At 45.9% G+C, this 12,929-nt stretch overlaps 1 protein-coding gene across 1 annotated transcript in view; it reads left to right on the top strand.

Moving 5' to 3' along the window:
- Positions 1-4,286: 4,286 nt before the first annotated feature.
- TRPC4AP (transient receptor potential cation channel subfamily C member 4 associated protein) overlaps positions 4,287-12,929 on the top strand; it is a 36,345-nt gene continuing 27,702 nt past the window's right edge. The window contains exon 1 of the mRNA XM_032217994.1: positions 4,287-4,517. Coding sequence (XP_032073885.1) covers positions 4,347-4,517 — 171 coding nt within the window. The 5' untranslated portion in view covers positions 4,287-4,346. The remainder of the gene's footprint in view (positions 4,518-12,929) is intronic.

Genomic DNA, 12,929 nt, shown 5'->3' with positions numbered 1-12,929 from the left:
GATTACAGGAACCAGGAACACTACTCAGGTAACTCTGAGGATACACATAAACCTCCCAAGTGCTTCAATGATCCTCTGAAAGGATGCTGATGACCAGCTGCCTGCAAGGAATATAAATCCTTCCATTCCCCACTATCCTGTCAGAGCTGAAGAAACCTCTTGGATGAGAAGCAAAACGTTTTCAAAAGAAAAAACAAAGTCCAGTTGCCGCCTGAAAAAGCACCTTTGGGTGAATTATGGATCTAGATTGAACAGAAGGATTCCTTTGCACAGAATGAACAGATGGCTTCATTGCAGTACAGGTATCCCGCTGAAGGAAGGATAAGTAGACAAGCTTCATTAGGTTTTTTTTTTCTCTGTAAATCACCTCTTAAGCAAACAGGCAGCTGCCAGAGGTGAAAAAATTAAAGAGGCTGCAAGAAATTGCTAGACTGCTACTTCATGCATATGCAGGAAGATATTTAAAAATCTTCTTTTTTCTTTTTTGCATTTTTACTTTTCTACTCCTGACAATTAAAATTTTTAGACACGAGTGTATGCTTATTCTGTATGAGGTAACACTGTCTTTTTAAATTCTCACATTTGTTATGTCACAACATTGGTAAGTTATTTTTATATTTTTGGCCAATGTCTCCTGCTTAAATTATAAATGAATGCTGAAAGTGCTACAAACACTGAAATATTCAAAATGTGATGTTTTATATTGGCAGTTCACCTAGGATGGGTTTTCTTTGGAAAAAAATCATAAGAGCTCCTATTTTATGGGTGTTCTAATTACATAGAATGAACTTGTGTTTTCCTTTTCATTGTACTAATATTTTATATTTATATTAATATAAAGGACCAATTAAGACTGGTATAACTAACAATCTACCTCTTGAAATTTTTGAATGAATATTTTGGCACAAATTGAGAAAGATCTGTGAGATTTAGGATCTCTTCCTTCATGAAATGCCATTAAAGGACTGTCAACAATGGGTCTCATCCATTTGTATAAATTTTAGAAGTTCTCAAACTATGCTCAGTAGGATAGAAAAGAGTTCCAGATCTGGAAGACAAAACAAGATGTTCAGTGTGCATGAATAAGCACATTCTGTCAGTTGTTAAATGCTGTAAGTGAAATGTGCTCTTTCTGAAATCATGTAGTTGCAAAGACTACTGTGTGAGCACAGGAAAGATGCAGGTATTCTGACAATTTGCCCATCAAACTTGAAGAAATCTGCAGATAGAGATGCTAAATTCCACTTTCCAAATTAAATGTTTATATACTATAATTAGTTTCTTAAGTAATGATTTCATTGTTAATCATTCTTAAGTATAGTAAAACCATTAATATAATCTTGGTGAGTTTAAGAAGTTTATAAGTAATTTACAAGATCATTGAGCAAACAAACTGTAAGACTGGAGCAAAAAAGATGTAAGTGAAATAGGAGGTAGTTCAGAAGTAATTGATTTAAAAACGGGGGGGGGGGACTGGTTTCATTTTGTGTTATATATAAAATCTTGGAAAATCTGGGTGCGTCTTATACATCGAATACAGCATTTTTTTGCCTACCGAAGCTCCACCTCCTTCACCAAAATGGCTGTGCATACCCTTATGGAGACTTTCAGAGTGCTCCTTGGAGCTGGGGAGGGCAGAAATGAGCAAAAACCAGGCCATTTTTGCTCCCCCCCCCACAAGCCCCCAGTAGCACTCTATAAACCTTCATAAGGCTATGCAGGCAATTTCTTTTGACAAAAAAATGAGCCATTTTTTAAAAAAACGGGCCGTTTTTTGCTCGTTTTTGCCCCACCTTCCCAGGAGCACTCTGCAAGCCCCCACAAGGCTATTCATGCCTTTTAAAAAAAAAAAACGGGCTCGTTTTTGTGGAAAACGGGCCATTTTGGGAGGTTTGCAGAGTACAAAACCTTTTTTCCCCCCTTTTTGGAAAGCCCTTTAACTGATTGATGAGAATTACATTGATCAAGTGCTGTGCTAGCAGAAACAAAGTCTTAGGTGCTGCAGATTGTCAGCAATTTCCTTCCCCAGGACATGGATAAATACACCTGGAAACATCTACCTACTTACTTACTCTTTCTCCCTACCTACCTACTGTATTTCTCCCTCCCTCCCTCCCTCCCTCTCTCTCTCTCTCTCTCTCCTTCCCTCTCCCTCCAGCGCTCTCTCCCTCTACCTACTTTCTCTCTCTCCCTACCTATCTACTGTATTTCTATTTCTTCCTCTACCTACCAACCTACCTACTCTCTCTCCCTATCTATCTATTGTATTTCTCTCCCTCTATTTCTCTCTCTCTATCCCTCTACCTACCAACCTACCTACTCTCTTCCCCCCCACCTATTTACTGTATTTCTCTCTATTTCTCTCCCTACTACCTACACACTCTCCCTACCTACCTACTGTATTTCTCTATTTCTCTCTCTCTATCCCTTTATCTACCTACCTATTCTCTGTCTCTCCCTACCTGTCTACTGTATTTCTCTTTCTCTATCCCTCTATTTATCTACCTACTTTTTTAAAATTTGCCTCTTCAAAGCCTTGATGCATCTTATACTCCAAAAATACAGTAATCATTACAAATGCTGTATAATGTACTGGAAATGGTATTGTAATGTGGAGGTGCGCAGTATAAACACCATTCTTCCAATTTATCAAATTTAAAACCTGCTTATCTCACCCAAGGAGTGCTGTATAAAATGAGCATTAAGTAAAACTGTAGGAAAAGCACAAAAAAACAGGTTGGAGGAAGAAAGACAACCTACACAAGAAAGATTTAATTCAAGAACTCAATGTTGAAGAGAGCACCCATTTATCTCTAAGTCTTGCTTTTAAGAGAAAGCTTGAGTGCAATCAATTCCTTTTTCAATATCTCAAATAAATTATGATTGCTAATCATATATATGTAGTCCTTGTGTTACAACCACACATTCAACAACCATTCAGTTAATGGCATGCCAAACAAGGACTCCTGTCAGATCCTCAAAAGTTTCAGTCATTGAGGTGCTTCTGTGGCATTTGTGGGTTTAGAGCAAAGGTTTGGAAATGATGGCCTAAAGAATCTTTTAATAGTATACATAGTTCTATGATATCTTGCCCGAAGTTGGCAAGCATCTGCTGAAAATCGGCACCCAGAATCTCCTGACCCAACTGCGCCTTGCTTTCACTGACTTAATTGCTTGGTCTCTGCTTGACTTTACCCAGCATATTTGGGGGATTTACTAGGGACTTTTCTTAAATCCTGCTATATTGTCCCATTGGGGTGAAAGTGAAATATTCCTGGGAAGGATGAGCAAAAGACAGCAAGACTGTATACCAAAAGAATATACTCGTAGCTGAGTTGCCCGAAGCCTGAAAGTCATCCTAGCAAGCAAGCAGCAGCAGCGATTACAGGAAGATGCTGGATGCAGACAATCAGTAATGATAAAAGCAAAGACTTCATTATATACTGCACTACAGAAGGCAATAATAAACCGATTCTGTATTTTTTTTATTTTTAAAAATCACATAGATATGATATAGTGTGTAATGATGAGCCTCTAAGGCAGGATGGCATTCAACATGCTACTGAGGAAGAGCTCAGGGTCGTAAATTTTAAAACCCCACCCCGAATAGCCAGGAATAGACTTAGACTTAGATTAACTTTACTGTCATGAATGTACACTAATCATACATTAAAATGGAATTTCATTGCATACAGCTCTGAGGGTTATCGCCTCCAATATACACTACAGAAACATAGTTCATAATTCATAAAAAATAATTCAGCAATAATAAAAAGAGAAGAGCTTAAATAACAATAGTCTTGCAGAACTGGTCTTGGTTCCTCGTATATGAAGCTTCTTTGGGGGAACAGGACTGACACCCTCTAATGCAGGGTGTCTTCAAACTTGGCAAATTTAAGACTTGTGGACTTCCACAAGTCTTAAAGTTGCCAAGTTTGAAGATCGATGCTCGAATGGATTTTAGATCTTTACATAAAAATCAGGACGACCACTAATCAGCAACAGACAGGGGGGGGAAAAACCAAGAAAGAGTAGAGAATATCAAGTTTCATCTCCCCACGCCAGGCAGCTTGGATGACATAAAATCTGAAGTGCTGTCTTTCATTCCGGAAGACATAACAGCAGCGTTTTTCTCTTTGCTGACGTTGCTCAGAGCGATTCCCTTCTCTTAGCATAAAGTACAGTACAGTACATAACCTAGTTATGGCCAAAGACTTCATTTCCCATCATTCCTTAGAAAAAGAACACTTCCTGTCGCCGTCCCACCTCGACCGGAAGGCGTCCCCGAACAAAGCTCCGAGAGGAGAGAAGCTTCCTGTTTGCGTCTGGCCGGGGCAAGAGCGACTATGGCATCCACCATAGGGGGTGCGGGAGCTGCAGTGCCGGCGCTATCACCAGCAGCGGACCCCGTTTCCTGCACGCTTGGCCGGCGTGAAGCAAAGCGAGGGCCCATCAATATCTTGGCCCAGCTTCGGCATGCACAGCTCAGCGGCCGGGGCCTGACGCGGGGGTCACAGGTATTACAGGCTCGGCTGGACTCCGCGGGGTGGCTGGGCCAAGCCGGGAAGGGAGTTTCGGGACTACCGGTGCCCTCGGAGGATTTGCGCTGTCCCTGGCTACGCCCTCCCTATTCGTAGGGAAATAATGAGCAGAAACGGGAGATGCTCCGGCTGGACTCCCTCCGTTTTCAGAGGATTGGTAGGGCGATAGCTTTTGTGCGGAGGTGGAAACCTGGTCGATTTAGAATAGACTAGAATAGAATTCTTTATTGGCCAAGTGTGATTGGACACAAGGAATTTGTCTTTGGTGCATATGCTCTCAGTGTACATAAAAAGACATGAAAATTCGTCAAGAATCATAAGGTACAACACTTAATGATTGTCATAGGGTTCAAATAAGCAATCAGAAAACAATATCAATATAAATCGTAAGGATACAAGCAACAAAGTCCTGCAGTCATAAGTGGGAGGAGATGGGTGACAGGAACGATGAGAAGACTAATAGTAATAGTAATGGTTTGACTGGTGAGGGAATTATTTGTTTAGCAGAGTGATGGCATTGGTGGGGGGGAATTGTTCTTGTGTCTAGTTTAGCTTATTTTAAAAAATTAAATAAATGGAGTTGGGGTTCTGAGAATTGCTAGCATCCTCCTATGCAAGGTACACAATAGGTGCCTGTATGCTAATTCCCTTCCCTGTTGTTGTTGATGATGATATTTTTATCCCACTTTTCAAATACCTAAAAAAAAACTCAAGCTGGTGAACATACCTAATACTGGGATATTAAAATAGGACATGTCTCCTATTTTCCCCATGACAATATCCCTGTGAAGTGGGTTGGGCTGTGACTAGCCCAGAGTCACCCATCCAGCTTCCTGAGCTCCCAGGACTTGTTGCTGTGACTTGCTCCTGATTTGTGTTTGACGTTTATGTACCAGAGCAGAATGTTGGCAGTGACTGATGTTCAGCATCTTATTACAGGTGTTCAGGTCAACTGAAATTGGTAGGTGACGTCTCTTGCTTAGTCTTGCTCTGATACATTCAGGTTATATATAACCCAAAACTGAGAATGAGCCATAGGTCAGTGGACAGTTCATATGAAAAGGTATATAATTCTGTCACTGAAATAATACATTCAAAATTCATTTTTTTAATTAAAAAAATCCAAAATAATGGTGATATTCAATTAATTAAACAGAATTTGCCTTCATTGCGTGTTACATTTCAATGGCAATGAACAGTAAGCTCTTTAATATTACTTTCACATGTAAATTCTTATTGTTTCTTCATTTTATCTTCTTGGTTTTTGATGACACCCAAAAGGAAATACTGAAATTTAGCAAATGATAGTAATAATAAAAGATTTGTTTCCTTTCACTTTTAAATGATGTGCAATCACTTCTGAGACATGATTTAAGTTACAACTGCCAAAAGTTGTTATTTTAAAACAGTATAGAAAAGCAGACATCATGTTAATTCCTCCTAAGGTATTAGATTTTTTTGAATGGTTTTTATACCTAAGGGATATGTTTCCCCACAGGTGTTCAGATTGTATTGTAGTTTACCTTTTGTTAGAGATATTGACAGGTTTTTTTTGTATTTACTTTGCAGCCATAATATTTTATATATTTGCATATTTAAATTATTCTTTGCAAATGGTGATAGAACAATAAACTCTACCACTTAGTTTTTTAGATTATATAAGTGACTATAAATTACATTACTCCTATTTTAGATTTCCATTGCTGTAATACCTGTATGCAGTTGCTCTTGATAGCTTTGTTTAAAAGATTGGAAAATTTAAGTGGGAAAATGGGAGAAAATAAAGATTTAATTTTATTCCACCAGAACATAATTATTAGTTTAAATATATTTTCATATAGAAATTAGAAAAGTTAATATTAAAGATTGTGTTATAGTAAATTTGAAATAGCTGATATAGCTGAAATCCATATGTATTATGTACTGTGTATCAATCAATCCCACAACTATTTTCTATTTTTATTCCTCAGTGAATACAGAACTGTATTTTTTAGAAAAAAGGGAATTCTCAATTCATTGATAAATTATATATTAAATTCTCAGTACATAAAATGCAGGCAATTAAAGCCCCTGTGAATCCAGTGAGAGAGGAGCTATAGATGTACAGTATCTCAAGCCTTGTTGATGTGAAATGGTGGAAAGGAGCAACTTTGCAAGACTTTTTATTCTGTCCTCCAAAAATTCTTTCCACTTCTTTGATTTCCTTTGGGAGGAGTATTACTGGTACTGTCATGCCCACCTGAGCAAAGTGTTTTTCTAGCTTAGGCTGATAAATGGTTAGCAAAAAATAACTCTAACTCCCTATAGCCATCAACATTGTGTTGGGTGTGTTAGATTATTTTGTAAATAAATGAAAATTAAGAATTTTATTTTTGGCTCCTTTCCATTTCCATCTTGCTTTATGATAGGTTACTTTAATGTTAATAACATTAGTAATATATCTTCCTTTTGATTAAGCCATTATTTTAGGAGTTTAGGAGTTTTTATTTGTTGTGTTAGATATCTTATCTTTTAAATTTGTTGTGTTAATATTTCTCATTTTCTAGAAATCATCTTTCTCCAGTGCACTGCTCAGAGAGCCCAAATGCTGGGTTAACACAGCCTATCTGCCCTTGGACTGAGTGATGTTTTTCTTGACCACGCCTCCCTTTGCCTGCACATGCTCAATTCGAAAACTCAGTCCGCCCGAGTTAGGGCTGTTTTGGGAGAGCTCCAGTCTAAGAGCAGAAAGGCTGGAAAAAGTTTCCCAATTTGGACCACGTTTAAATTCTCAGATAGAGGAAATCACGCTTCTACATCAGGTCTGTCTATTTGCCTCCAGTGAGGGTTTTCCCTGCTGTTGCTAATTGCAAGCACTGCAGGGGGTTGAAAAGGCTTGCACAGCGGGGGCTGGCTAGCAAGGGAGCAATTAGTGGGATAAACCAAGTTCCCTGTTGGAACAGGGGCGTCCCAGGGGGAGGAAAAGTCCAGCAAGGCTCTGAGAAGGCTCTAAAGCAGGTGAGCCGGATTGCTAGGATTCCCTCGCCTGCTCCATTTTGCCCGGCAACAGCAGCGACGGCTGGAGCCTTCGCACACCTTCAGGGCTGGAAAGAGCGGGAAGCGGCTGCGTGCGCACCCCCCGCCATTTTGGATCGCTCCGACTCACTGGGCAGAGCGACAGAGCTCAGAGCGTGCTAGGAACAAGGCAGCAAGAAGAGCCCAGCCAGCCAACGGAGCCTCAGCGAGCCCTCAACGACTGCAGAACGCCGCGGGGAGGCTGGGAGCTAGTCTGGGAAGCCAGCTAGTCTCTCCCTCCGGAAAATAAGCTAAGTCTCAGGGAACCGAGGGCGGTGGGAGGAAGGAAATCCGACCCCAAGGCGGCCCTTCCCTCCTGGAGATTCTGCCAGCGCTTTTGGACTGCAAAGGCCAGCGCATGCCCATCCCAACTCCAGCTATCTTCCAGGCCTCGTGGGGACCTGAAATGGCTGAGGAATGCAGGGAGGCCTTAGGGGATCAGGTGGGGCCCTCCAGCAAGCGCTGCAAGCTGGATCCCTCTGTAAATAAAGGCAAAGGGCACAAAGGCTCACTTGAAAGGTCTTCTCCAAGAGCCACAGTGGATCCCAGGGAGGTTTCAAGGCCCCTTCAGCCAGAACCTAGCCCAGACCGTCGCAGCAGGGAGTCAGCTTCCCCTGATCGTGAGGCCCAATCCCCCGGGGACAGTGAATTCTTGTCTGGGGATAACTATGCATCCAGGGATCCATCTCCTGAAGCATCTTGGGGGTACCCCGACTCCCCTAGCTCCTCCATCGGAGAGGAACGAGATTCTGTCCAGAATTCCCCCTTTGGGAAGGGTGGATCCAGCTCAGGCAGGCCTAGCCGTCGCAGGCCCAGTAAGCAAAAGAAAAAAAGGGGAAAAAGTCCTGCTCTTTCGGATGAAATGAGGGAGGTAATTGCCTTAGCCATCTCCCAAGGGATAGCTGAAGGCATTAAGCGCAAGGGCTCTCGCAAGGGCAAGGCCCCAAAGGAGAAACGCAAACCTAGGGCCTCCACCTCTAAGGAGCCTGTATCCTCTCCATCTTCAAGCCCCTCTCACTCTGGGTTATCAAGTTCTGAGCAGGAAGAAGGAGAGATTTTCGCCCTTTCCGAAGACGAAAACCCCACCCCTGACAAGCCAAAATTCTCTGGCCTGTTTCAACCGTCATTATTCAAGTCTATCTTGCACAAAGCCATGACGGCCACAGAGTTAGGCCCCACTTCCAGACCTGAGGCCTCTCAGGCTTCCACTTCCAAGGATCTTAAGCATGGGTTGTTCAAGGAGACAGTAGAAACTCCCGAGGTTATTCCTGTGCCAGACCTATTTATGGATGCGGTACAGCGCCAGTGGCTACAGCCGGGCACCCTGACCAACCCCAGTGGGGGGGATAGAACTCTATATGCAGTAGAAGATAAAATGGAGGAAATCCTCAAATTCCCAGAAGTAGATGCCCCAGTCGTGTCTCTGACTTCCAATTCCAACCTGCCAGCTGAGCTCCTAGAGGGACTTAAGGCAGAAGATAAGAGGTCGGAAAAGGCATGTCAGAAAACACACATGGCGTCTGCCTGGGCCATCAAGGCATCCACCTCTGCCTCCTTTTTTATTAGGGCCACCCTATTCTGGCTGCGCCAACTCAGGTCCAGACCCCCGCCCAGGAAATCTAGGTGGCGCCATGAGCTAACCAAGATTATTACCGCTGTCGAGTATTCGGCGGATGCCACCTTGACAGCAGCAAAATTCTCTTCCAGAGCTCTAGCTTCCAATATCACCTCCCGCCGCCTCCTATGGCTCAGGCACTGGCAGGCCGAAAAGAAGGCTAAATGGAAGCTGGCATCGGCCCCATTTAAAGGGGGCTTTCTGTTTGGAGAGGCCCTGGACAAGTTTGTCACCGAAACCAAGGACAAACGCAAGATCCTTCCGGCAACCTTTAAAAGGGGTGACCGGAAAGGGGCGGGGTCCTTTCGTAAGAGACCCTACAGGAGCCAGGAAACAGGGCAATCTTCTCACCCTTCCTCCTATCAGAGGCCCTTTCAGGCAGGGGGGGATAGGCACCAAGACAGATCCTTCGGGGCTCGTGCCAACCAATCCCAGTCTTCCTTTCGGAGACCATTCCGAGGAGGAGGAAACAACAGTGGTGGATCCCGGCCCTTTCGTAAGGGAAAGTGACGGTCACAGGGAGCCCCCCCATCGGGGGTCGGCTACGGCTGTATGCCGACAGGTGGGAGGAGATAACATCGGACAAGTGGGTCCTCAACACCATTCGCAAGGGCCTTCTCCTGGACTTCCTATCCTTTCCCCAAAGAAAGTTTATCCGCTGTCCTACCCCCAGGAACCCAGAAAAGAGGGAACGCATGAGGGCAGAAATCTGCCATCTCCTAGAGATAGAGGCGATAGAGCCAGTCCCCAGAGATCAGCAGGGGAGGGGCTTCTATTCGATCCTCTTCCTAGTGCCCAAAAGTTCAGGGGGGTGGAGGGCCATCTTAGACCTCAAGAGCCTAAATCAGCATCTGGCTTACAAGAGGTTCAAGATGCAGTCACTCCACTCCATCCTGGGCTGTGTGAGGGAGGGGGACCTATTGACATCAATAGATCTCAAAGAGGCCTACCTGCATGTCCCCATCCATGTGGCCCACAGGCGGTTCCTGAGGTTCTACGCGGAAGGGAAGCATTTCCAGTACAGGGCTCTTCCCTTCGGGCTATCATCTGCGCCCAGAACATTCACCAAAATTCTGGCAGTGCTAGCGGCTCATCTCCGCAACCATCCGGTTCGTCTGGAATGTTATTTAGACGACATAATCATTCACTCTCTCACCACCAAGCAGGCACACCGCGATGTTTCTCTAACTGTGCAGACCCTGCAGTACCATGGCTTCTCTGTCAACATGGAGAAGAGCCAGTTCCGACCATCCACCTGTATACAGCACCTGGGTGCGGTCATCAACTCCACCTCCTGCCAGGTATTTCTTTCGCCAGACCGGCTGTCGAACCTGAGACGCAGAGTGAAGCACTGCAGCCTTGCCAGGTCGGTACCCATCATTCAGCTGTCCCAGCTCCTAGGGATAATGATCTCGTGCCTGGGGGTGGTTCCCTGGGCTCGCCTTCACGCCAGGGAGCTGCAGTGGTTTCTGCTGCCAGTGCAGAGGGCCAGGAACAGCAACTCACTCAGGCGGGTTCGGCTCCCACGAAAGGTGATCCGGTCTCTGGCATGGTGGAGGTCCAAGGCAGTCAGGAAGGGCTGCCTGTTCAAGGAGCCGGAGAGACTAGTTGTCACCACAGATGCCAGCCTCCTGGGGTGGGGCGCCCACTGTCAGAGCCACCTAGCCCAAGGCCGATGGACTCAGAGGGAGGCCGCCCACAGCATCAATTGGCTGGAACTGAGGGCAGCTCGCCTAGCGCTGAGAAAGTTCGCATCTCTAGTAAGAGGGGCTCATGTACTGTTGATGACAGACAATGTGGCGACAAAAGCGCACATAAACCGGCAAGGGGGCACTCGATCAAAGGCCCTCATGCTCGAGGCAGAAGCGCTGGGCAGGTGGGCGGAACGTCATCTGGCTTCTCTCAGTGCAGATCACATCTCCGGCGTAAGCAACCGGGAAGCAGACTGGCTGAGCCGCCAACGCATTGACCACTCGGAGTGGCGCCTGCACCCGGACCTGTTCCAGCAGATCGTGAGGAGGTTCGGCAAGCCACAGGTAGACCTGTTTGCCACACACAACAACACACAGCTCCCACGCTTCTTCAGTCGCTACCACTCGCCCCAGGCGGAGGGAACAAATGCTCTGAGGTCAGCGTGGCCTCAGGGACTTCTGTATGCCTTCCCTCCACTTCCGCTCATCCCTCAAGTGGTGAACAAGCTCCTGACCGAAAAGGCAGACCTCATTCTGGTGGCTCCCTTCTGGCCCAGAAGGCCCTGGTACGCAGACCTGGTCAGCCTCTCAGTTCAAAGACCTTGGAGAATCCCCCGGGACAAGATTGCCCTCAGCCAGGGGGCCATCATCCATCCGGAGCCCCAGTGGCTGCAGCTAGCCGTTTGGCACTTGAAGGGGAGCTCCTGAGAAAGCAAAAATTCTCTGACCAGGTCATTCGAACAATCCAAGCGTCCAGGAAGCCCTCTACGACTAGAATCTACGATGCCACCTGGGCCGCCTTCTCACGGTGGTGCAAGACTAGGAACATAGAGGCCTCCTCAGCCTCGATCCCCCAGACCCTAGACTTTTTGCAAGAGGGTCTGGATAAGGGCCTTGCAGTCAGCACCCTCAGACGCCAGGTTGCAGCGTTGTCTACCATCCTGGCAAAGGGCTCCTCTCGCTCGCTGAGTCAGCTCCCCCAGATCAAGAGCTTTCTCAAGGGAGCAGCGAACATCAGCCCTCCAACTGTTCACCGGTATCCGTCATGGGATCTTCCATTTGTGCTTAAGGCCCTGACCAAAGCCCCATTTGAGCCTTTAAAAAAAGACCAGTCTGCGCTACCTCACCATCAAAACCGCTTTCCTGGTGGCCATTACATCCGCTCGCAGGGTAGCCGAGCTTGCTGCGCTCTCTGTCAGGGAGGATTTGTGCGTAGTTCACCCGGACAGAGTAATATTGAGACTTGATCCGTCATTTGCTCTGAAAATTAACTCCCTGTTTCACAGGACTCAAGAACTTATTTTGCCCAACTTCTGTCCCCATCCTTCTCACCCTAAGGAGCGTGAGTGGCACAAGCTGGACGTGAGACGGGCCGTGCGCACGTATGTAAAGAGAACAAAGGACTACCGCCGGTCAGAGGCTTTCTTTGTCTCCTTCCTCCCTGCGTCCCTGGGCCGCAAGGTTTCCTCTCACACTGTGGGACGTTGGCTACGTGCTTGCATCAAACTGGCATATGAGCACCAGGGCAAGACGGCTCCGAGACGAATCACCGCTCACTCCACCAGGAGTGCTGCAACATCTGCAGCCTGGGCAACCCAGGCCTCTATCCTAGACATTTGTAGAGCGGCCACCTGGGCTTCCCCCACGGCCTTTATTAGAAACTATAAGATTGACACCTTTGCCTCAGCCGAAGCCTCCTTTGGCAGAAGAGTATTACAAAGAGTGGCTGAAATGCCAGAGGCTTCGGCGCTTCCCCACCCTGGGACTCAATAGCTTGGCATGTCCCAGCATTTGGGCTCTCTGAGCAGTGCACTGGAGAAAGACCGTTGGCTTACCTGAACGGTCGTTCTCGGGGCACTGCGAAGAGAGCCCAAACCCACCCGGGTGTTAGTATTGAACGATGTGGCTGTATTGACTGTAATTGATTACAGGACGGTTCCTTCGTTTTCGAATTGAGCATGTGCAGGCAAAGGGAGGCGTGGTCAAGAAAAACATCACTCAGTCCAAGGGCAGATAGGCTGTGTTAAC

This window comes from Thamnophis elegans, chromosome 5 (assembly GCF_009769535.1).
Source record: "Thamnophis elegans isolate rThaEle1 chromosome 5, rThaEle1.pri, whole genome shotgun sequence".
NCBI lineage: Eukaryota > Metazoa > Chordata > Lepidosauria > Squamata > Colubridae > Thamnophis > Thamnophis elegans.
The sequence above is the reverse complement of the archived record's forward strand: the minus strand, read 5'-3'. Positions and strand labels throughout refer to the sequence as shown.